This window comes from Mustela putorius, unplaced genomic scaffold, assembly GCF_011764305.1.
Source record: "Mustela putorius furo isolate JIRA1106 unplaced genomic scaffold, ASM1176430v1.1 tig00003834_pilon_pilon_pilon, whole genome shotgun sequence".
Lineage (NCBI taxonomy): Eukaryota > Metazoa > Chordata > Mammalia > Carnivora > Mustelidae > Mustela > Mustela putorius.
The window spans coordinates 24,794,397-24,819,933 of record NW_025421987.1 but is presented as its reverse complement, the minus strand read 5'-3'; the positions used below and the strand labels follow the sequence as shown (position 1 = coordinate 24,819,933).

General features: G+C 36.5%; 1 protein-coding gene across 1 annotated transcript; it reads right to left on the bottom strand.

Annotated features, from left to right (window-relative positions):
• Window positions 1–6,830: 6,830 nt before the first annotated feature.
• LOC101677933 (olfactory receptor 5H2-like) lies at window positions 6,831–12,028 on the bottom strand. The gene is made up of 2 exons (XM_004772993.1): window positions 12,020–12,028; window positions 6,831–7,760 (listed from the first exon to the last, which is right to left on the bottom strand). The coding sequence occupies exon 2, from the start codon at window positions 7,758–7,760 to the stop codon at window positions 6,831–6,833; it is 930 nt and encodes a 309-aa protein (XP_004773050.1). The 5' UTR covers window positions 12,020–12,028.
• Between the last annotated feature and the right edge of the window lie 13,509 nt (window positions 12,029–25,537).

The window sequence follows — 25,537 nt, the reverse complement described above, 5'->3', positions numbered from 1 at the left end:
TATTTAGTTATTTTAAAGTTACAGAAATGTGTTCTAAGAGACTCTGATGTTTTGATGCAAAAAACAGAAACCTTTATCCAAATAGTGGGAGAAGTAGGGAATTAGGTGTCCTCAATTAGGTACTATGATACAAAGGGGCGCCTTCCTCCCAATGTTTATAGCAGCAATGTTCACAATAGCCAAATTATGCAAAGACCCTAGATGTCCATTGACAGATGAATGGATAAAGAAGATGTGATATATATGTATATATATATATATATATATATATATATATATATATATGAATACTACACAGCCATCAAGAAAACTGAAATCTTGCCTTTTGCAATGACATGGGAGGAACTAGAAGATATTATGCTAAGCAAAATAAGTCCATCAGAGAAAGACAATTATCATATGTGATCACTGATATGCAGAATTTAAGAAACAAAAAAGAAGATCATAGGGGAAGAGAGGAAAAAATAAAACAGAATGAAATCAGGGAAGACAATATATAAAATTCTTTTAATCATAGGAAACAAACAGGGTTGCTGGAAGGGAGAGGTTTTGGGAGATGGAGTAACTGGGTAAGGGACATTAAAGAGGGAAAAAAGAGTGAATTTTACTCTATGTAAATTGTACCCTAATAAAGCGGGCTTTAAAAAAATCAGATTTTTAAAAAGATTTATATTTATTTATTTGACAGAGAGAAGGACAGTGAGAGAGGGAACACAAGCAAGGGGAGTGAGAGGAGAGAAACAGGCTTCCAGCCAAGCAGGGAGCCCAATGAAGGGCTCAATTCCAGGACCCTAGGCTCATGACCTGAGTCAAATGCAGGTGCTTAATGACTGAGCCACCTATGTGCTGCCCAAAAGTCAAATATTAAAGAAAAACAATCACTGGAAGGGCTGGAGGATCAAAAGCCAGGATTTGACTATTGGTCTTCATTTTCAAGGTCACAGCTCTATTGCTGCCTCTAGAGTTCAGGAAACTGCTACTACCACTACTAGCACTGTGACTACAACCCCACCTTCCCATTCCCACAAAGTTGATTACTAGACAATGAAATATGGAGGATATCTTCTGTCCTGCTCATGTCATCTTGAGCCTGCTTACATGCACTGTGAATGAAAGCGGGCATCTGCCTTACTTTCTTTTCCAGATGTTACATGAATTTGTCAAATTGGAAGAATCTAATCCATTTAGAAAATACTAGTTATCAATGAGTCTACATAAAGTTGCTGAAAACTAATAGGACATTGTTAATTATACCTCAATTAAAAAAAAAAAAAAGACTTGGCTGAGAATGATCTGGCTGTGACATCTGTCACCCCATTGATTTTCAGGGTTGATTTAGCTGATCTGTCTGGTTATCTGGGTGTCCCCCTTCCTCCCTCACTGCTTCATGAGCATTTCTCCTGAAGCTGCATGCTGGGTCAAAGAGGATGAACTTCCCAGCTAGAGGAGGATTGTTCAAGGGCATACAAATAGCAGTGCTTCTCTGTTAGAACCTTCAAAGAAGCTCCTAAGGTCCATTTGTAGGAGAATGTAGGGTGGTCAAGCTTCCAATGCTCCAGACACATGGGAATGAGGCACTGCTTGTGGCCCTCTGCATTTCTTAGGGGGGGGGGGCAGGGAACTTCAATTTAAAAAACACTGTTAAGTTTTTTAATGACTCCCTATAGAGAAGTAAAAAGAGGAAAGAAAAGAAGGGGGGAAGGAACAAAAGAAAGAGAAGGAAAGAAAGGGGGAAAAAGGACAAGAAAAGAAAGAAAGAAACCAACAGTATAAAAACTTTGCTCCTTTGTTTTGGAGCATTGATCTTCTATAAAAGGCAAATTCTTTTGGGAAGCATAAATTGTCTGGTTTTAATTTGTCAGTAACTTTTTCTTCACTGAAGATAATGAGTTTGAGATTCTTTCTTGATAAAGAATTAGCATTAAAAATTAAAATGTCCTTCCATGTTTTAAAATATCTCTCCAATTTAATTTATTTCAAAGGAGAGTGGAATGCAATGGAATATTTCAAACAAACAAAAAGCACATGTAAGTAACATATCCAACTCAATAATTGATTCTATCTTGATAGATGTTAATTGTGTGTGTTTTAAAATACTATGCATTCTGCTGCTGTTGGGAGAAGTGTTCAATAACGTCAATAATATCAAATTGGTTGATACTGATATTCTTTCCTAATATTTGCATGACATGCTTATTTCCCATCCTTTTGTACTTTCCTTGAGTGTGTATATTTCAATTAGTTTTCCTGTTTACAGTGTATAGTTGGTTATTAGTTTTTGCTTGAATCTTATAACCTCAGACATTTTGAAATTTCTTTAACCCTGACTATACATTTAATGAATTTCTTGTCCTTGAAAAATACAGGATGTCATAAGGTTGCCAGTTATTGCTGTCAAATAAGAGGGTTATCTCCTCAAAAGAGATAAAAATCATATTATTGCAGCTGTGGAAAATCTTAAATATGAATTTTTGGGGGAGGGATGGCACAAATGTAGATCCAACCTTATAATTTCTTTTCTAATAAACAGATTTCCCTCCTATTATCCTTGTTGAAGTGAAGCAATCGTGTTATGTTTGATACTATCACTGTGTATCATGCTTCCTAAGAAAAAGTTATAAAAAGATCCAAACATCTTCATCCTTTGTAATAGATGTCCTATTGAAATCTACATCTACCTACCCAAAACAGAAAGGAAAGTAGTAGACAGAGAGTGGAAACTTTTAGAATATTTGTATAGGGGTATTTAAATAAGAAATAGAAGGTGTATACATACTCCATTTTGACTGGTCCCTAAATATCTTATTATTAGAGTTTTGCTTCACTGATTATTTTAAAACAGTGGTTGTCTCAGCCTGGTTGGTGGCTATAAAAATACCACACACTGGGTAACTTAAACAACAGATTTTTATTTCTTACAGTGCTGGAGGATGGGAAATTCAAGATTAAGGTGTCACATGGTGAGATCTTGGTTCTTGGCTTATAGACAGCTGCCTTCTCAGTGTGCTTACATGACTTTTCCTAGGTGAGTACTCAAGTAGAGGGAGAGGGCTGTCCTCTCTCTTCCTCTTCTTACGAGGACACTATTCACATTGTGAAGTTTCCATAAGGTTCCTTATGATGACATAACTTAATACCTCCCAAGGCCCCACTCCAAGTACCAGTGCATTATGGGTTAGGACTACAACATATGAATTTAGGGAATATTCAAGACTTAGTCCAAAGCAGGGATTCTAATAAACATTGCTGAATCAAAAACTCTTGGTAGTGTCTGTCAATCTGTGTTTTAAGAAGCTTTCTATTCTAGTTGACTCTAAGCCAAAGTTTGAGAACTTTCTTTTTAAAAAAACTAAAAAGAAGCCTAGAACAGAGAGATTTTAACACATACCTAAATGCACTCAGTGAGATTGTGCCATAGTCTGTCAACAAACCAAACTTAAGTAATACAATTCCAGTTTTGATTGGTGCTTCTTTGTGTAAATCTAAATTTAAATTCCTTTGTTTTTTTTTAATACAATTTTAGAGATTCTGTCAGAAATCTTCTGAAGGGTATAAGGTATTAGAAAATGATAAGAAAAAAATAGATAGGTACATTCATGTATATAAAATGAGAGGGATTATGAGTTCTTTTAAATCCCCAGGTTAAGAAAATGAATACATCTGCATAATGAAGAGAATTTCATGTATATTGTTGGTAGTTTCATGAGATGGTTTAGTCAACATCATCAGTGTTCCAGACAACTGGGTAAACTTAGCAATGTGATATTATATTTTATACTTCAATAATCATTAAATAATACAAATGTAATTTTATAGTTTCTTTTTAAAGGAATCAGCAGAATATCTTGTCCAAACTGTGTATTTTGCACAGATGTATATTTTATCTTTTTCCCACATGTCACTGAAGCAGTAAAAGTAAAGTACAAAGATAGAAATATCTATAAGAGAGAATGGGATCACATCAGTGGACTAGGAACTTTGATGGATTTCTGAAAGGCATAAAGTAGTTGGTATTGCACTGATGGTCAAATTAGAGCAGAGGAATCTATAGACCAGACATGCACAAGAGGTTGCAGAGGAGGTATGAGCTTCTGAGAGGCCCCCAATTTTCTGACCTATACTCATAAAACCTAACCTAAGACTTTTCAGGTAACATACCACACTCCTATACTCAGCTTGATGTGAACCTTCTCATTCAAGGAAAATACCACTTAGGGAACTGGACTGTTATGATGGCAGGAGATACTAATTGTTGCATTATCAATCCAGTCCTTGGGTTGTAATAATGAATGAATAAGTAAAAATCAAGACAATTAAAGGAAGCTGTCAGTACACTGAGAATATTATACAGCAACGAAAATTTTAAAAACTATAGACATAGCAACAATATGGATTTTTCTGGGAGAAAAGCATAAAAACGGCTTTGTTGTGATCTACTCCTCCCCTTCCTAGAGCTTGGTGATATCCCTCAGGAGCAGATGATCTGCTCTAATCTTGTGATGTGGACTTCCAGACTATAGAATAGTTACAATTTTTGAATGCTTATCTATTTTAAAACATATTTTAAACAAATAACTGTTTAAACCAAACAACTAATTGAAGCCCAGAAGCCAATCCTAGCAATAAGAACAGAAATAATTCACCTTAAGTGTATGACATATGTAACTGTCATTAAAGAAGCAAGAAGGTGAGCTAGGCTGCAGCAACCATCCCAGGGCTGGTAATCTCCTGGGGCTCGTTGCCATATTGAAAATGAGTGATGTACTCTTACTGTATTCTGTTCATTTGGGCTCTCAGATTCAGATCACTTTTACAAATATTTTACAAATACTTATTTAGGACCTCATGTGTGTACGCCATCATCCCAAGCACTGGGAAAAATAGGGACTAGGACATTGAATTCATAATAATAATCTTGAAAAGCCTGTAGCCCAGAAATAAGTATTATACAAAGTCAAGTGTGACCTAACAAGAATAAGCTGCTAAATGTTTCAAACACAAAAACTAAGTGTTTCAAGTGAGCGTTACTATCCTCTTCAAGATAATCAGGAAAGCTGTAATATTAGAATAGACCTTGAAGAAAGTTCCTTTCTCTGTGAAAGAGACCTGTATTAGCAAAAGCATGTATTGGAAAGAGTAGAAAGTATTCGAAAGCTTTCTGCAAACTCATTTGGGGTATAAAACAAGGAGAATTAGGAGAATTTTGGAAGAAGCGACTTCAGAGTTAACTAAGGTTTTATTTGAAAGGACCTCAAATAACACCAAGATGGCAAACCAGAGTGATGAAGATAAATATAGACAGAAGGAATGAATGGATAGATATATATGGAAAAATATACATGTAATATATATAAAATCTATGTATCTAAATAAATATATAAAATGTATAATAAATATATAAATCTAGACATACACATGAACACAAACATACATGTGTATATATGGAGAGCTAGATATACTGTACTTGCACATAATCTGGTAGCAATGATAACCCATTAAAAATTATTGAAAATAGATGTGATTTAGTCAGAATTTTTTTAAGAATAACAAGGTGACTATGTTATGGAAGGAATAGTATCAGGATGTAAAGGATAAGTAACTAAAGTTTTACAAAACACAGAATCAGGGCCAAGGCTTCAGGAGTATCAGTTTTTAGAAAAGTGTGTGGATTTTCCATGTTGAGAAAGGAAGTACAGGATTGGACTTGAAAATGGTTTATTCATTATATTTAGAGTATGGAGTAGAAGAAAGTTAACATTTAAAAATTCTTAGAACAAAAAAAATTAAAATTAAAAATTCTTAGAACAGAGAACATCCAAAATCTTGCTCATTTTCATGTCTTTCCCAGACACCCACTAGGCGCTCTGACATCATATTATCTTAACATTATTAGAATTTTGGAAACATGCTTTTGAAGCCCACACATCAACAACACATTAAAAAATTATATATTACTGATATGTCTTACTAGCTTCATTCTTTAAAAAAAAAAAAAAGAAAAGAAAAAAAGAAAGAAAGAAAGATTGACCATTTGCTTTCTCTTCTGCTTCTTCTCTTTTTTTCTCCCTGACCATCCCCCTTAAAATTCTGTAGTCTCCTTTCTTAGCTTTCTGAATTAGTGTACCTTTACAGATTACCCTACAACATCCAAACACAGCTAGAAAGGGCATGTAGAAGGCATCATAGACAATGAGAGACAACATTCCCCTTCCCCCCTGCCTGGCTCCATTTCATTTCTCATAGACACTGGACTAAGACTCTCTCTTAAAATTTGGATGGACCCTCACTGTTTTAACTCCCTTCTTATATTTTCCTCATGGCTCCCCCATTTCTTTTTACTTCCCTTAGTGCTTTGAGAATTATTGAATAACCAGATGAAGTAAAATTTACTATGCCCCAAATAAAGTGGAATGAGAGACCTTTAAATGGCTAGCAGAATTCTTGGGATTTGTTGTTGTTGATTCAACCATAAATCTGCCTCCTCTGGTGTGTATGGCCAATGTGTATGGCCAAATGTGCATGGCCCTCCCTCCAGGCTATATGGCTATATAATTATCAAAGACATCATAATCAATTCCTGTTCAGAGGAAGTGCAACCTATAGTACTGAATGATTTTATAAAACTACAAGGAAGAATATGTAAGCATATAAAATATTTTTATTTGTTTTATGCTTCAATGATTCTAGTATGATATGAACACATGTAATAAATCATTAAACCCTAGGGCAATTATAATTGGAAAGTCTGCACACTTACCAAACGGAACACATATAACCTGCATAATTTGTGATGCTTTAAATGAAAAAGAGAACAGATAATAGTGTAAGATCTAAACATTTCTCTTTAACATTTTTCTTAGTGAATCTATGACTTTTTTATTTCTCAGGCTATAGATCATTGGATTTAACAAAGGAATTATGACAGTATAAAATAGAGAGTCCATCATATCTTGATCATCTGATTGTGCAGATCCAGGACAAACATATCTGAAGAGAAGAGGGCCATAATATAAAGACACAGATAAAAGATGAGCTCCACAGGTGGAAAAGGCTTTTTTAATGCCTTTCAGAGACTTCTTTCTTAAGATTGTAAAGAGAATAAGTATATAAGAGACCAGAACAATCAGAATGGTAAATACCTGTATTGACCCAGAGAAAATAAAAACCATCAGAACATTAAGTGAAGGGTCAGTACAGGAAATCTTAAACAATGGCATGATGTCACAGTAAAAGTGATATAATATGTTAGAATTACAAAAGGTTAATCTGAATAAAAAACCTATATGAATTACAGAATGAACAAAGCCACCTACAAATGATGAGACTAACAGCGAGGTACAAAGTCTATAGGTCATAATCACTGGATAAAGTAACGGTTTGCATATGGCTACATAGCGATCATATGCCATTGTTGCCAAGAGAAAACATTCTGTTGTTCCACCGAATGCAAAGGAAAAAAACTGTATCATGCATTCAGAGAGAGAGATCATCTTACTCTTAGCTAGGAAGTTGACCAGCATCTTTGGGGTCACGGTGGATGATATCCAAGCATCCATAAAAGCTAAACTCCCAAGGAGTAAGTACATGGGGATATGAAGGTGAGGGTCATTGATTATGAGAGCAGTTAGCCCAAGGTTTCCAACAATGGTGATGAGGTATACCACCAAGAACACCAGGAAGAGGGGGATTTGCCACTGTCGTTGATATGTGAATCCTGTGAGAATAAACTTTGTCACCAATGTTCCATTTTCAGTATCCATCTTGTTACAGGATGACCCCTGAAATGAAATGCAGTAAGTATAAAATAGCATTCACTAGGATTATATAGAAAGAAAAGAGGAAGAAAGTAGTTGAAATAAAGCCATAGACTAATCAGAATGCTCTTACTTTTATTTACTGCTACTATAAAATATGAAAACTATTTGGGGAACTGAGGTAATAGAAAATGAAATTATTTCAGTTCAAAAAAGGAAAAGGAATTAACAGATTCAGAAGAAAAGAAAGACATTTCAAATATTTTTATTAAATTACTAAATTTATGGGGATACCTGTGTGTGTTAGAGAATTTATGGGGAAAACTGAGTGTCTTAGATAATTCTGACACATGATTGAGGGGAAAAGAAGGGAAAAGAATTTTGTGACAAAATGAATTGAATGACATGTGAAGAATGTTGAAATTTATTCCTCAGGCAATAGGCATACACCAAAAACTTTTAAGACAATCAGAAGCACCACAGATAATTTTTTTTAAAGATTTTATTTATTTATTTGACAGAGAGAGATGACAAGCAGGCAGAGAGGCAGGCAGAGAGAGAGGAGGAAGCAGGCTCCCTGCTGAGCAGAGAGCCTGATTTGGGGCTCGGTCCCAGGACCCTGGGATCATGACCTGAGCCGAAGACAGTGGCTTAACCCACTGAGCCACCCAGGCGTCCCACCATAGATAATTTTTTTTTAAACATTTTATTTATTTTAGAGAAAAAGAGAGAGAGAGAGGGCACGTGAGGAGGGGGAAAGAAAAAAGGAGAGGGAAAGAATCTCATGCAGACTTTGTGTTGAGCACACAGTTGGATGTGGGGTTTGATCTCTCAACTCTAATATCATGAACGGAGCAGAAACCAAGAGTCAGACACTGACTGAACCATTTAAGTGCCTCACAATAATTTTCAAATTAAATATCTTGTAGTGAAGAGAATATGCTGTAGGGAGGGGAAACTAGAGTCAGGAGTACTACTTAATGAGTTTTTAATATGGTTCAGTGATTCTCAAACCAGATTACACAACAGAATTTTGGGGGAACTTCTTATACAAAATATAGATTGTGAGGTATTACTCTAGACATTGACTCAGAAGGTAAAGAATGAAGTCTAATAATCTGCATTTTACAAATCCCTTCTAGTTGATTCAAGTGTATATAAATTTCTTAGTTTATGTGTAATGTAATATTGGAAAGGATGAGGAGAACAAAGAGATAAAAATAAATCAGAAGGTAGTCATCATGCTAGATGTGAAGGAGAGAAGAGATACATGGAGACTGGGTAGATGTTGAGATTGAGAAGTTGAGATTGAGAAATCAAATGCCTTATTTGTGGAGAAAGAGCCCTCTGGACATCTAGGTGAGAGAGCTTAGTAGTATGAGCCTACTGAAGCTTAGTAGAAACAATGACTTGGGAGTCATTTTGGTAGCTGAAGGCATACTTACAGGTGACCTATCCACTGGAGAGTAGATAAGGTAAACAGAAGAAGGGCAAAGAAAGAAACTTGAGAAAAGACATTAAAGAGGTTGTACAATAGATACATGTGTTTTTCGGATAGCTGGGAACTGATTCTCTTTGCCACACAAGTATGGGTTTAACCAAAGTCTACCACTCTAGAAGTCAAAAGAGCCAGAAACTTAGTTTCCTATCCCCATCATATCTAGTGTGACAGGACTTGATGTAGGTTTAAGCAGCCAGTCACCTGCTGCTTTCTGGTTTCACTTGGAGTACTAGTTCTCCACCAGTTTTTTCAGCAGAATAAAATTGAGTTAAACTCTGGAACTTAGTACAGGTGACACAAATAACCACTAACAAAATTCCAGTGGTTAATTGTATTTTTGTTTAGAATGGATTCTCTTAAATGCAGTTCAAAATCTCAGATTTAATTTCTGTGATGTATGTATTAAACCATATGGTGTAAAGAGTATTGGAGGCACATTTTTCTATAAATTTCTTACTAATATGTTTTTAAAATACTCAATGAAATTGTTGCTAGAAGTGGGAGAGAGGCTAGAGGAATTAATATGTATATGACTTACCTTAAAAGTTAAATCACAGAATGTGATTAATTAAAAAGGATAGATCATCTAGTCAGCATAGTCAGAAAGACTTGTTATGTAGGACACACGACCTGATATTAAAATTCATCTTAAATAGTTTAACATTCTAGTTCACTAAAATTTATAAAGTCATTATAGATATCTTAGAAAGGTAATAAATTAAGTTAAGGTGAAAATTTCAGTTTTACAGGTATTTTGCTTATCCAGATTTAGTCCTGAAAATAAGATATACAGATAATTAAAAGTTTTACATTTTTTGCATGCCATTTTTGGCATCTAGTAAGTTGATCTAAAGTTATTACAAATTATACAGTATTTTGAATTTTTATACAAAGAGTGAATGTTGTAGATACTATTTCTCTCTTACCCATATCTTATAACAAAATGTGGAGATCCTTTGGAGAGTTACACTTTCTAAAGTAGAAAAAATATAGTAACACTGGAATGACAAAACACAAGTAACAACACTTATTCATTTTGGATGCTTCGTTTGCCAAGTTCAGGAAAATGTTGTTTATATCAGTTTTCTTCAAACACAAGAGTCAACCAATTGTACAACTGTGTGCTTTTGCCAGAAGAGGAAGGCATGAAGAGCTGAAAATCCCCTAATAGCTCCCACAGGTTCCCTTTAGGACAAAACTAAGCTGTTCCTCTGGGCGTTGTAAATCTGAACATGTGTGAGAAGTCCAAGTGTCCCACTGGGCATTATGGATTCTGAAATCATTAACATCAAGTCACTATATACAGTACTAATGCTAACAATTGAAACTACTTTATGCTATTTTCCAGCACAGATGACACTTCTGACAGGTTTGTGTAAACTTCAATTTATCTAAAAATTTTGATGTTCTTATTTCTTTGATTAGTATGATCTTCTGAGCTAATCAATCATATTCCAATTTAATGAGACCAAAGTCCTTGATTGTCTTCATGATTTAAATTTAAATTCAGTTGTCAACCCTCATACAAACTGCAGGCCACATTCCAGACCTACAATGAACTTTCCATTTTAATATGAAAACACATGAAAATCTTTGTTAGGCATAGGGCAGAGGAGAAGAAAAGGAAAACAAAACAAAGGACCACAGGGGAGGTGGCATATATGAGTGCTTCTCAAACTGTAATGTAGGTGAATACTCTGTTGTTGTTGTTTTCTGAAAATGCAGATTCCACTTCAATCGGTCAAGAGTGAGGCTGAGAAATTTTGTGTCTAACAAGGTGATGCTTATGAAAATTTGTCATCCCAGAGCCTCCCAGCATTAGAGGGTCTAGATAATCTCAGAGACAGAAAACTGCAGAAACATCAGCCACAACAACAAAAACAGGTAAATGTAGCTGACATGCAAAAAGGAAGCAAGAGGAATCAGATGGGGCAAGAAAGACCAGCATAGATGGGATCACCTGGGGCACTTCGTTCTTTACCCGTTTCTTTTTTTTAAATTTTATTTACTTTTTAAATTTCTTTTCAGTGTTCCAGAATTCATTGTTTATTCACCACACCCAATGCTCCATGCAATATGTACCCTCCATAATACTCAGCACCAGGCTCACCCAGCCTTCCACTCCCCTCCCCTCCAAAACGCTCAGTTTGTTTCTGAGAGTCCACAGTCTCTCATGCTTTGTCTTCTCCTCCAATTTTCCCCAACTCTCTTCTCCTCTCCATCTCCCCATGTCCTGTGTTATTCTTTATGCTCCACAAATAAGTGAAACCATATGATAACTGACTCTCTCTGCTTGACTTATTTCACTCAGCATAATCTCTTCCAGTCCTGTCCACACTGATACAAATGTTGGGTATTCATCCTTTCTGATGGAGTCATAATTCTTCATAGTTTATATGGACCACATCTTCCTTATCCATTTGTCTGTTGAGGGGCATCATGGTTCTTTCCATAGTTTGGCAACTGTGACCATTGCTGCTATGAACATTGGGGTACAGATGGCCCTTCTTTTCACTACATCTGTATATTTGGTATAAATACCCAGTAGTGCAATTGCAGGATCATAAGATAACTCTCTTTTTAATTTCTTAAGGAATCTCTGCACTGTTTCCCAAATTTTAAAAATTACTGAGATATTTTGAACATAGTGGTAAGGTGTTCATCTTTGTCTTTCATCAATAAAAGAGAAGTGGCAATGAAAGCTCATTCAGGAAATAATGACATTATTTTTAATGTCAAAGTATTACTATGTAGAAATAGTAACATTTTCATTTGATATGTGAAGAGAAGGAAAATTGCTTAAACTCCAAATGTGACTTGATAGGAAGCTGGGGAAATCAAAGTATCTATATTTTGGTACTCATTAATCATTTAGCTTGTGTCCTTAGAATTTGTTCATGAAAACCAAAAAGAGAAGAAATAAAAAACACAGATAAAAGAAAAATCATTGTCAAAACTGAACAGAAGAGTAGCTCTAATGCTGCTTCCAGTATGAGTAGTAGTCTCATTTTTTGTCATTTTTATAAGTAGGTCATGATATTTCACTATGGTCTTTATTGCATATCCCCATTGATCAATTTTATTGAAAATATTTTTGTGCCCTATTTGATGTCTATATGTATTGTTTCCCGAAGTACCTGTTCAAGTATTTCCCTTTTTAAAATTCAGTTATATACATATTATTCAGTTTTGAGAATTCTTCGTATAGTCTGGGTACAAAGTTCTCATCAGGTATATGCTTAGTAAATATTTTCTCAAGGATCTTGATCTTCTTTCATTCCCATAAGACACGAGTGTCTTATGCTGATTGGACCTAATGAGTAAGAAGTAATAATTACTGTAGACTCTCTGGTAGACATTTTCATACTAGAGGTTCAGAAATAAATCCATCAAAATTCAGGGCCTATTTATCTCAGTGACATTTCTAGAGGTCCAGTGGATATGTCATGTGGAGATATATATTCTTTTTTTTAAAGATTCTATTTATTTATTTGACAGACAGAGATCACAAGTAGGCAGAGAGAGGCAGGCAGAGAGAAGGAGGGGGAAGCAGGCTCCCCGCTAAGCAGAGAGCCCGATGCAGGGTTTGATCCTTGGACCCTAGGATCATGACCTGAGCTGAAGGCAGAGGCTTTAACCCACTGAGCCACCCAGGCTCCCCTGGAGATATATCTTCTAAGTAAAAGATAAATTGTTGCATCTAGCCCTTCTGTGACCAAAGAGGTACAACACATAGTGGAACTGTGGATTTTGGAGGCAACAGCATCTTTATTTGAGTGTATTATTAGAACACATTTACTAGATGTACAGAAAAGCTGCTAGGGTTTTTTTTTATTATTATTATTAAGATCATTTACCCAACATATGGTACATCATTAGTCTTTGATGTAGTTTTCATTGATTCAGTTGCGTATAACACCCAGTGCTCATCAGATCAGGTGCCCTCCTTAATGCCCATCACCCAGTTACCATCTCTCTCCTCCCCTCCACAACCCTGAATTTGTTTTCCTGAGTCTGCAGTCTCTCATGGTTTGTCTCTCTCTCTCTGATTTCCTCCCATTCAGATTCCCTCCCCTACCCCATGGTCCTCTGCACTATTCCTTATATTCTACATATTAATGAAACCATAAGATAATTTTGCACTATTTTTGAGTATGATTCAGAAAAGGAGGACTTGCAAAAGGTGTGGGCTGCTATGCAAGTTGCGCTGGCACTTGGGTTACCTGATCCACCAAAAACAGTGATGGTCCAATTGGCAATAGCTGTATGGGAATGCTGTATGCAAGGGAATTCCCTGCAAGGGAATGCTGTATGGAGTCTTGGGCTGCTATCTGTGGGTAAATCATAGCACAGATGCTAAATTTCATGTTAAGCTCTGCCATCACTGTGGACAACTACTTTTCATTTGATAAAGAGCTATTGGTATGCTACTAAGCTTTGGTAGAGATTGAATGCTCAACCACGGGCCAGCAATTTCCCATGAAACCAGAGCTGCCTTTCATGATCTGTGTATTGTATTACCCACCAAGACATAAATTTCAGAGTACATGGCCACAGCATCATCAAATGGATGTGATATACACATGATGTAGCCTGAGCAGTCCCTGAAGGTATCAGTAAGTTACATGAAGAAGTGGTCCAAATGCCCATGTCCCCCATGCCTGTTAGACTGGCTTTGCTATTTGAGCAATAGTTATGGGCTCATGGAGGGTTCACTATAATCAGTAGACAGAGGGAGAGATGACCCAGGCCTGGCTTACTGATAATTCTGCAAGATATGTAGACACCTTTCAAAAGTGGACAATTGTAGCACTACTGCCATGCTCTGAAACATCCCTGAAGGATGATAGTGAGAAAAATTCCTCCCAGTGGGCAGAATGTTGAGTAGTGCACCTGGTCTTTCACCACAGTGGGTGGATTTGTGATGGTTCATTGTATATGCCAATTGGACTAGTGCACAACATGTCTAGATAACTGGTTAAATATTAATTCTTGTTGTATGTGTGAGGGTGTATCCAGAAGAAATTGGTATTATGTCAGTTGACTTGAGTAAGTAGAGGGTTCTACCTGATGCTGGTGAGCATCATCCTAATCCACTGAAAGCCTGAATGGAACAAAAAGCCAGAGGAAGGTGAATTCACTCTGCCTGACTGGTTGATCTGTGACATTGATAGTCTCCTGCCCTCGATGCTCTTGATCCTCAGTCCTTCCTTCAGACTTAATGGATGGAATTTATACCTTTCATTCATTCCCCTATTCTCCCATTTTAGAACTACAACATCATCTTTCCTGGGTCTCAAACCTTGCAGACAATAGATCATGGAACTTCTCAGGCTCCATGTTCACATGAGCCAACATCTTATATAAAATGTCATATATATTTATATAGAAATATATTCATATTTCTATATATATAATATATAGAAATGTATATATATACATATATGTATATATATAATCTATAAGTATTTATACAATCTATAAGTTATACATATATATATAGGTATATATACCTATATATATATACCAATAAGATATACCAATCTATAAGTTATACATATATATATATGTATAACTTATGTATATATGTATATATATGTATAACTTATAGATTGGTATATCTTATTGGTTCAGTATTCTGGACAACCCTGAGCAATATAAACTTTACCTGTACATTAGTGACTTATTCTTAATCTGAGAAAGAGACTGAAGTATGATGCAATTGTTAGCTATTGAACTCAAATAACTCTGTCTTAAAAGGTAACTTTTATGAAGAGGTATCATTACATGTTCCAAGATGTGTATTATCTTATATATAAAATTAATTTGAGAAAGATGACTCAAAAGTTGACCCAGCATGACATTACATTTTCTAATGAACGGATAGCCTTGTCATTAACCTTTGAGACAGTGGGCTCTTAATTGGCTATCATCATTGTTAATCATGTTTTCAAGGAAAAAACTATAGAATCATGCACAATACTTCATTTTTTGAAGCATATGTTCCCTTGAAACCTGCATTCAGCTGCCCAAACAGAGAGAAGTATAAAAGTCCTAGAGGACAGGAGAAGCCATTGCCTTCACCCCTTCTCCTCTCTGTAAACCCTGTCCTTCCCTTCTAAGGATCTGTGAGACTTCTCCTTGATGGTCCTTGCTCTCTTCCTTGCACAAGTCCCACTACTAACTGCTGCCCCTTCCTGGGGAGCTGGTGCTCCCCGCCCCCTCCTTTCAGAGAGGGGAAAAGCTGAGGTTGGAGAAGGGACAGAAGCAGTGAAGGCAATGTTATAGCATGTTCATAAGGTGATGTTGTTTGGGGTCAAGCCCTAACTGTTGACCTATCAGAGGAAAACAAGACAAGGGGAGCCAAAGAATGAACCACTAGAGCCAGAGGCAGGGCCAGAGATAGAACTCTAGGGTTCCAGGGTAAACAGAGGGAGATCCAGGGATTAGGCATGCTTCCTGGGGATGAGGGAATACAGCCACATGTCCCCGACCTTTCTTTCACCCCAGCTCCAGCTCTGGTCTTTTCTCTTCATCCTTCTTCCTCATGACAAAAGCTGTGGCCCTAGCCATGTCCTCATGTTCCTGTGTCCCCTGCATGTTCTCTACCCTTCCCTCCCTCTTTTTTTTTCATGGATCCCATTACAATAAATTTTAAATAAAAACCAGTCTCTAGAAAAAAAAAAAAAGACAGTGGAAATCTTCACAATACTTTCAGAGTGCTATTTAAGTAAGGAATAGACAATATGCAAAAACTGCATTTTAAAGAGTAGTTATCTAGTATGGTCCCAACCAAACAACATAAACTACTGAAGAAAGAAATTTAGAGATGGAACCCATCAGTCTTTGTTTCCACAAAAGCTCCATGTGATTCTGAGGTCAACTAAAGTTTAAGAACCATTATTTTAAAAGAAGAACAAGAACAAAAGGAGGCCTAGACTACAGAGGTGTTCACACACACTTAATACATATGTACTGATAAGATTGTATCCTAGCTAGCTTACAACACAGGTTGTGAAAAACTGTTCAGGATTTGATTGGTATTTTTTTGAATTTTAAAAATAAGCTCCTTTTTTTTTTTTTCCCTTTTTTCATTGTGCGAAGTAACAAGTAAACCCCTGATGTCAGTGTTTATCCTAAAAATAAGCTCCTTTATCTTATTTTATTATTTGGGGGTATTTTTTTTATCTTGGTTTGTGGTTTTTTTTTTCTTCTTTTGTAGTTTAAAGTTTTGATTTAAATTCCAGTTGGTTAACACATAGTATAATATTATTTTCAGATGTAGAATTTAGTGATTCATCACTTATATACAACACCTAGTGCTATCAGAAGTGCCCTACTTAATACCCATCCCTCATGTAGCCCATCCCCTGCCCATCTCCCCTCTAGCAAGCCTCACTTTGTTCTCATAGTTAGGAGTCTCTTTTATTGTTTACCTCTCTCTTTTGTTTCCCCCCATCTCCCTTTGTTTTGTTTCTTAAATTCCATATATGAGTGAAATCATATGTTATTTTTCTTTCTCTGACTTAGTCTAGTTCATCTACATCATTGCAAATGGCAAGATTTCATTCTTTTTTTCAACTAATATTCCATTATATATGTATATATAATGGAATAATAATTTCATTCCACATTCTATATATAATGGAATAATAATATTTCATATAATAATACATTCCATATATTATATTCTATATAATAATATTATGCCACATGTATATTCCGTGTGTGTGTGCGTGGAAATATCTAAGCTTTTCTTTCTCTATTCTTCATTCAATGACTCAATGATCATTTTGGGCTTTTCTCACAATTTGGGTATTATTGATGATACTGCTGTCAATATTAGGGTACATGTATTCCTTAGAATTGGTATATTGGTATCCTTTGGGGAAATACCTTATAGTTAAATTGCTGGATCATAGGGCAGTTCTATTTTTAACTTTTTAAGAAACCTCCATACTGTTCTCCAGAGTGGCTGCACAAGTTCGCATTGCCATCAACCACATCCTCACCAACATCTTCTGTTTCATTTATCTTTAATTTTAGCCATTCTGACAGGTGTGAGGTGATATCTCATTGTAGGTTTGATTTTTATTTCCGTGATGTTGAGTGATGTTGAACATCTTTCCATGTGTCTGTTAGCCATCTATATGTCTTCTAGAGAAAAATGTCCAGTCTTCTTTTCTGCCCATTTCTTAACTGGGTTTCTTTTGTTTTTGAGTTGTTGAGTTTGATAAGTTCTTTACAGATTTTGGATATTAACACTTTATCAGGCACGTCATTTGCAAATACCATTTCCCATTCTAAAACTTGCCTTTTAGTTTTGTTGATTGCTTCCTTTCCTGTGCACAAGGCTATTCTCATATGAATGAAATCATATGTTATTTTTCTTTCTCTGACTTAGTCTAGTTCATCTACATCATTGCAAATGGCAAGATTTCATTCTTTTTTTCAACTAATATTCCATTATATATGTATATTAAGGCTATTCTCTTGATGAGGTCCCAATACCTCACTTTTGCTTTTGTTTCCTTACCTCCAGTGTCTAGTAAGAAGATATTACAGACAATGGAGAGCCCAGATGCCTCAGTCAGTAAAGTGGCCAACTCTTTTTTTTTTCCCTTAGGAAATCTTATATTTTATTAGAAAGTTGTGCATTTCATGCATATTTTTATTTCTGAAAATATGTCCTAAATTTTACTTACAGTTTATTATAGCCATGGTTACATCTTATTTCTCATTATTTTTATTAATTTAATTTAATTTATTTTTTTCAGTATTCCAAAATTCATTCTTTTATGCACCACACCCAGTGCTTCATGCAATATGTGCCCTCCATAATACCCACCACCAGGCTCACCCAACCCCCCATCCAAAACTCTCAGCTTGTTTCTCAGAGTCCACAGTCTCTTATGCTTTGTCTCTTCCTCTGATATCTCCCAACTCATTTCTCCTCTCCATCTCCCCAAGTCCTCTGTGTTATTTCTTATGCTCCACAAGTAAGTGAAACCATATGATCACTGACTCTCTCTGCTTGACTTATTTCATTCAGCATAATCTCTCCCAGTCTCGCCCATGTTGATACAAATGTTGGGTATTAATCCTTTCTGATAGAGACATAATATTCCATTGTATATATGAACCATATCTTCCTTATCCATTCATCTGTTGAAGGGCATCTTGGTTCTTTCCATAGTTTAGTGACTGTGGCCATTGCTGCTATGAACATTGAGGTATATATGGCCCTTCTTTTCACTACATCTGTATCTTTGGGGTAAATACCCAGTAGTGCAATTGCAGGGTCCTAAGGTAGCTCTCTTTTTAATTTCTTAAGGAATCTCCACACTGTTTTCCAAAGTGGCTGCACCAACTTGCATTCCCAGCAAGAGTGTAAGAGGGTTCCCATTTCTCCACATCCTCTCCAACACTTGTTGTTTACTGTCCCAGAAATGGACCTTCAACTCTATGGTCAAGTGGCCAACTCTTGATTTTGGCTCAGATCATTATCTAACAGCCTTGGGATTGAGCCCCATGTCAGGCTCCCCACTCCTTAGTCTGATTGAGAATTCTCTCTCTCCCTCAGTCCCTTTCCCTACTCAATCTCTCTCTCTTTTTCTCTCTCTCTTTCTCTGGAATGAATGAATGAATGAATGAATAAATAAATAAATACAGAAGTTGCTATAGCTGATGTCAAAAAAGTCATTTCCTGTGTTCTCTTCCAGGATTTTGACGGTTTCCTGTTTCAAATTTAGGGCTACTACCCATTTTGAATTTATTTTTTGTGTATGCTACATGAAAATGGTCCAGTTTCATTCTTCTGTTGCTATCCAGTTTACCTGAAAACTTTTGTTGAAGACACTGTCTTGTTTCCATTAGATATTCTTTCTTGCTTTGTTGAAGATTAGTTAACCATATAGTTTTAGATCCATTTCTGGGTTCTCTATTCTGTTCCAATGATCTATGTGTCCGTTTTTGGGACAGTACAATACTAACTTGATTACTACTGCTCTGTAATATAGCTTGAAGTCCAGAATCATGATGCCTATAGCTTTGTTTTTTGTTTTGTTTTGTTTTTATTTTTGTTTTTGTTTTTTTTTTTTCAAGACTGCTTTGGCTATTTGGGCTCTTTTTGTGGTTCCAAAAAAATTTTTAATTGTTTTAGTTCTGTGAAAAATACTGTTGATACTTTCATAAGGATTGCCTTAAATGAGTTGATTGTTTTCGGTAGTAAAGGCAATTTAACAATATTTGTTTATCCAGTCCATGAGCATGTAATGTTTTTTTCATTTCCTTATGTTATCTTCAATTTCTTTTGGGAGTGTTTTAAGGTTTTCAGAGTACACTGTACCTCTTTGGTTAGGGTTGCTCTTAGGCATTCTATGGTTTTGATGCAGTTATAAATGGCATTGATTCTTTTACTTACACTTCTGCTGCTTCATTATCAGTTTATAGAAATGCAACATATTTCTGTATGTTGATCTTGTATTCTGTGACTTTGCTGAATTCATATACCGATTCTAGCCATTTTTTTGATGGAGTCTTATGGGTTCTCTACACAGAGTATCTTGTTGTCTGCAAAGAGTGAGTGTCTGACTTCTTCCCTGCTGGTTCAGAAGTCTTTTATTTCTTTTTGTTGTCTAATCATTGACACTAGGACTTCCAGTACCATGTTAAACAATAGTGGTGAGATTGGACATCCCTGTCTTTCTCTTGACCTTAGAGGGAAAGTTCTCAGTTTTTCCCCAGTAAGGATGATTTTATCTTGTGTTGTTCATATATGGCCTTTATGATATTGAGGCATATTCCCTACATCCCTACTTTGCTGAAAGTTTCTATTGAGAAAGGATGCTGTACCTTATCAAAAGCTTTTTCTGCATCTATTGAGAGGATTTTATGGTTCTTGTCCTTTCTTTTATTAATGTGGTGTATCATGTTGATTGATTCATAAATATTGAACCACCCTTGTAACCCAGAAATAAATCCCATTTGATCGTGGCGAATGATCTGTTTAATCTCCTGTTGGATTCAATTTGCTATTATATTGTTGAGAATTGTTTACACCCATGTTCACTAGAGATAGTGATCTGTAATTCTCCATTTTAGTGGTGTCTTTGGTTTGGGGATCAAGGTAATGCTGCCCTTATAGAATGAGTTCCAAAGTTTTTCTTGCATTTCTGTTTTCTGGAATAGCAGGAGAAGAATAGGTATTAACTCTTCTTTAAGTATTTGGTAGAATTCCCCTGTAAAGCCATCTTCCCCAGGCTTTTGTGTGCTGGGAGATTTTTGATTATTGATACAATTTCTTTCCTGGTTATTGGCCTGTTCGGGTTTTCTATTTCTTCTTCTTTCAGTTTTGGTATTTATATGTTTCTAGAGATGTACCCATGCCTTCCAAATTGCCCAATTTCTTGGCATATAATTTTCCATAATATGCTCTTATAATTGTTTGTATTTCTGTAGTGTTGGTTGTGATTCCTCATCTCTCATTAGTGATTTTATTTACTAGGGTCCTTTCTCTTTTCTTTTTGGTAAGTCTGGCTAGAAGATTATCAATTTTATTAATTTTTTCATGGAACCATCTCTTGGTTTCATTAATCGGTGCTACTAGGTTGTTTCATTCCTATATCATTTATTTCTGATCACATCTTTATGATATCCTTCTTCCGCTGGCTTTAGGCTTCATTGGTGGTTCTTTTTCCAGCATCTTTAGGTTTAGGGTTTGGTTGTGTATTTGAGATTTTTCTTGCTTCCTGATGTAGGCATACATTGCTATATATGTCCCTTTTATGACCTCTTTTTCTGCTTCCCAAAGGTTTTGAATCATTGCATTTTCATTTTTCATTGTTTCAGTGCACTTTTTAACTTATTCTTTTATTTCTTGGTTGATGCATTCATTCTTTAGTAGGATGATCTTTATCCTCCATGTATTTGTGTCCTGTCCAAATTTTTTCATAATACTGACTTCAAGTTTTATAACTTTCAATAGGCATGATATGATTGCAGTCTTTTTTGTACTTATTGAGCCTGATATGCGACCTAGTATGTAATCTATTAAGGGGAATGCCCTTGTGTACTTAAAAAGAACGTATTCTGCTGTTTTAGAATGAAATGTTCTGAATATATCTGGTAAGTTGATCTTGCCCACTGTGTCATTTAATGTCATTGTTTCCTTGATGATTTTCTACTTAGATGATCTGTCCATTCCTGTAAGTGGGGTGTTAAAACCCCCTACTATTATTAGTACCAATGAGTTCCTTTATGTTTGTCATTAACTGTTTTATACACTTAGGTGTTTCCAAATTTGAGGCATAAATATTTGCATTTGTTAGATCTTCTTGTTGGATAGATCCCTTTATTTGGATGCAGTCACCTTCTTCATCTCTTTTTACAGTCTTTGTTTTAAAATCTAGTTTTCCTGGTAAAGTATGGCTATTCTAGCTTTCTTTAGTCATCCTTTTGTGTTCTAAATATTTCTTCATCCCCTCACTGTCAATCTGCTGGTATCTTTAGGTCTAAAATGAGTCTCTTGTAGGCAACATATGGATGTGTCTCTTTAAATTTATTCTGATACCTTGGTCTACGTTTTTTGTTTTATTCAAATTCAAGTTAGTTAACATGTAATGTATTATTAATTGGGGGGGTAGAATTTAGTGATTCATCAGTTGCATATAACACCCAAGGCTCATTACATCAAGTGTCCTTCTTAATGTCCTTGACCTATTTACCCTATCCCCCCCTGGTAACACCCCCTTCCCCAGGAAATCCTCTGTTTGTTATCAGTAGTAAAAGTCTCTTATGGTTTGTCTCCCTCTCTGTTTTTATTTTATTTTATTTTTCCTTCCCTTCCCCTATGTTGGAATTAGAGTGTATTATGCTAAGTGGGGTGTATTAAGCTAAGTGGGGTGTTAAAACCCCCTACTATTATTAGTACCAATGAGTTCCTTTATGTTTGTCATTAACTGTTTTATACACTTAGGTGTTTCCAAATTTGAGGCATAAATATTTGCATTTGTTAGATCTTCTTGTTGGATAGATCCCTTTAAGTCAGTCAGAGAAAGACAAAGTATGATTTCACTCGTGTGGAATTTAAGAAACAAAACTTATCTCTTTTGATTGGTACATTTAGTCCATTTATATTGAGAGTAATTATTGATAGAAATTTTCTGCCATTTCATTACTTTTTTTTTTTTTTTTTTTGGTCATTGTTTCTGGACATTTTCTTTTCTCGACTAGCCTTTGTTGCTTTTGGTTTTTCTCTTTCCTTCACAGTTCCCTTTAATATTCCTTGCAGGGTTAGTTTAGTGGTCATGAGATCCTTTAATTTTTGTCACTTTCAGTTCTGAATGATAGCCTTGCTAGATAAAGCATTCTTGCCTCCATATTTTTCCCATTCAGTAGAGTGAATACATCTTAGCACTCTCTTCTGGCTTGTCAAGTTTCTGTGGAGACATCTGCTGCTAACCTTATTTCTCTTCCCTTTTAAGTTAAAGACTTCTTTTGTCTTGCTGCTTTTAGGATTTTTTTCTTTATCTCTGTATTTTGCAAATTTAACTGGTACGTGCTGGTGTTGGCCTGTTTTTGTTGATGATGTGGGGGTCTATGTGTCCCCTGGATTTGGATGTCTGTTTTCTTCCCTTGATTGTGGAAGTTTTCAGGTAGAATTTGCTCAAATTGCACTTGGATGGGAGGGGGCTGGGCAACTTGGTGAGCCTGCTGTTGGGTATTATGGAGGGCACACATTGTATGGAACACTGGGTGTGGTGTATAAACAATGAATTCTGGAACACTGAAAATATTTTTTTTTAAATGCTACTTGAGAAAAAAAAAAGAAAATCATAAGAAACATTGGGGGTACATATGGCCCTTCATCTCACTAAATCTGTATCTTTGGATGAACCATGAGAGACTGTTGACGCTAAGAAACTGGGGTTTTGAAGGGGAGAGGGTTGGGGGATGTTGAGCCTAGTGGTGGGTATTAAGGAAGGCATGTATTTCATGGAGTACTGGGTATGATGCACAAACAATGAATCTTGGAACCCAAAAAATAAAATTAAAAAAATAAAATTATGTAAGTATAAAAATCAAAAGGAAAATGCATTTATAGTACAGTATGTAGTTATTGAAATAAATTCACAAGTAAGTGGCACTCTGCAGTTCAAACCTGTGTTGTTCAAGACTGAACTGTATAGCAGTTATACATAAATACTGGCTGAGGTCTGTTCTTGGTGGGGAGGTGTGTCCTCAGCTCCCTGACACTTCTGACCTCACCTGAAGGAGGACAGAATGGGCTCTGTGGCCAAAGAGAAAACAGGTCTGAAAGTTGGAAATCTGAAAGGTTTACATGAAGGAATATATGTACTTTGTTTTCTTCTTTTTGCTTCTGGAACTCCTATGATATAATGTTATTATGCCTTATGGACTCACTGAAGTCTCTAAATTTACTTTTGTGATCCAAGACTTCTCTTTTCCTTTTCTTTGAAGTTGCATGGTTTTCCATAATTTAACTCTATACAGCTTATTCTTCCTCTGCTTCTTCCATCCTTGTGGTCATTACACTCAATCAGATTCAAAACTCAGGTATTCCATTTTTCATTTTGACCTGATTAGTTTCTAGATCTTTTATTTAGTGGTGAGGGACCCCTTGATGTCTTTTAAGGTTTTCTCAAGCACAGCTAGTATCCTTATATGATTGCTTTAAATTCTGCATAAGGCATATTTTATCTGTTTTGATTAGATCCCTGGCTGTGACCTTTCCTTGTTATTTATTTTGGGATGAATTCTTCCACCTTGGCATTTTGTTTAGGTCTCTGTGTCCTTCTGTATGTTTGCAAAGCCTGTGACATTAACTATTCCTGAAAGTAATGGCTTTTTGAAGAAGAGGTCATATGCTGTCCAGGGCCTGGCACTTCAGGAAGTGTCTCTGGTGTCTGCTGTGTATACTCTGCTGCTGTGTCTTTCCCACAGCTCAGTCTTCTGCAGTTTCTCCTTGCCTGTAGTGGGGAATGTCTGGACCTTGACCAGAGTATGGTGAGTTTTTACTTGGTGTGCTCTGGTTTGCTTGTTAAAAAGAACTGATGCTATTTCCACTAGAGCTGAAGTTTTGCAGAACTCTATGGTCAGTAGATATGGTATGTGCAGGGGATGTGCTGGTCTTTGGGTGGGGAGTGTCCCGCTGCTCTGGTTCTCAGGCACACTTGCCCAAGAAAAGCAGTGCTAGCAGATTTTGGGTGGGGGTGCTGTTTGGTGTAAGCAGTTTCGGCCACCAGTGTTGGCACGGTACTACTTATTGAAGTTGGTTTATGCTGAACAGCGTGGGAGGGAAATGGCACCAGCCTTTTCCTTGTCACCAGAGAGGAGAGTTCACACCTGCTTCTGTCCAGGAAGCCTTCACACAAAGGCTTTGGAGTTTTAAAACTCCAAACTTTAAGGACCTGGCATGGCATGATACCCACTTGTTCTTTGTGACAGGGTCTTGTCTTGCTGGACCTACTGCAACTTGACCCAGAGGGGCAATCACATCAAAGCACAGGAGCATGGGTTTTGCACAGCAAAGCACAGCAAAGAAACAGTGTCCAGGTTAATGACCCTCAGTAAGTACCTCTTCACCTGTGCTGAAGGGTGGTGTTAGGAAATGATGCTCAGGCTCTATTCTCCATGAAGAGGCCATTTCATCTTATCCAGGTCACTCCAAGAAGGAGGAATCATCTCTCTGAGTGTCCCATGGGATTCTCAGTTCATGTCTTTTGCCCCTGGGCTATCTGCCCACCTTCTCCACAGGAGCACTGCAATGCCCCCAGGGCTCCACGCCAACCATACCACAGACCTTTATAAACGCCAGTCTTTGAGCCCCACTGGTTGTAAAAATTCATAGAAAGCAACCTTTTTCTTTGTTCTAGTGAATGGCTTTGGGAAGGTGTTTTCCTTGTGCAACCCCCTGTGTGCTCCTCTTTCCTTATCTCATTCTCTCTCTCTTCTTTCTTTTTCTCACCTTTCTCTGTGACAAGGGCTCCCTTCGCTCCACAGCACCGGTGATCCGTTTCTCTCCCAAACTGCAGTTCTGCACCCCCACTTGCAGGATAATGCCCTCTTTTCTTCCTCTAGTTGTGTGCAGTTTGTTCTGTCAATCCTCAGATAGATCTTTTGGGTATTCACAATGATTTGCTATTAATCTAGTTGTGTTTCATGGTCAAAGAAAGCTTAGGGTCCTCCTACTACTCCACCATTTTAGCTGCCTACCACTGGTATCTGCTTTTTGGTTTTTGTTTTGGGTTTTTTTTTTAAG

Coding starts and splice junctions, on each gene's coding strand:
- LOC101677933 (XM_004772993.1), bottom strand. CDS start 7,760: ATGGATACTGAAAATGGAACATTGGTGACAAAGTTTATTCTCACAGGA.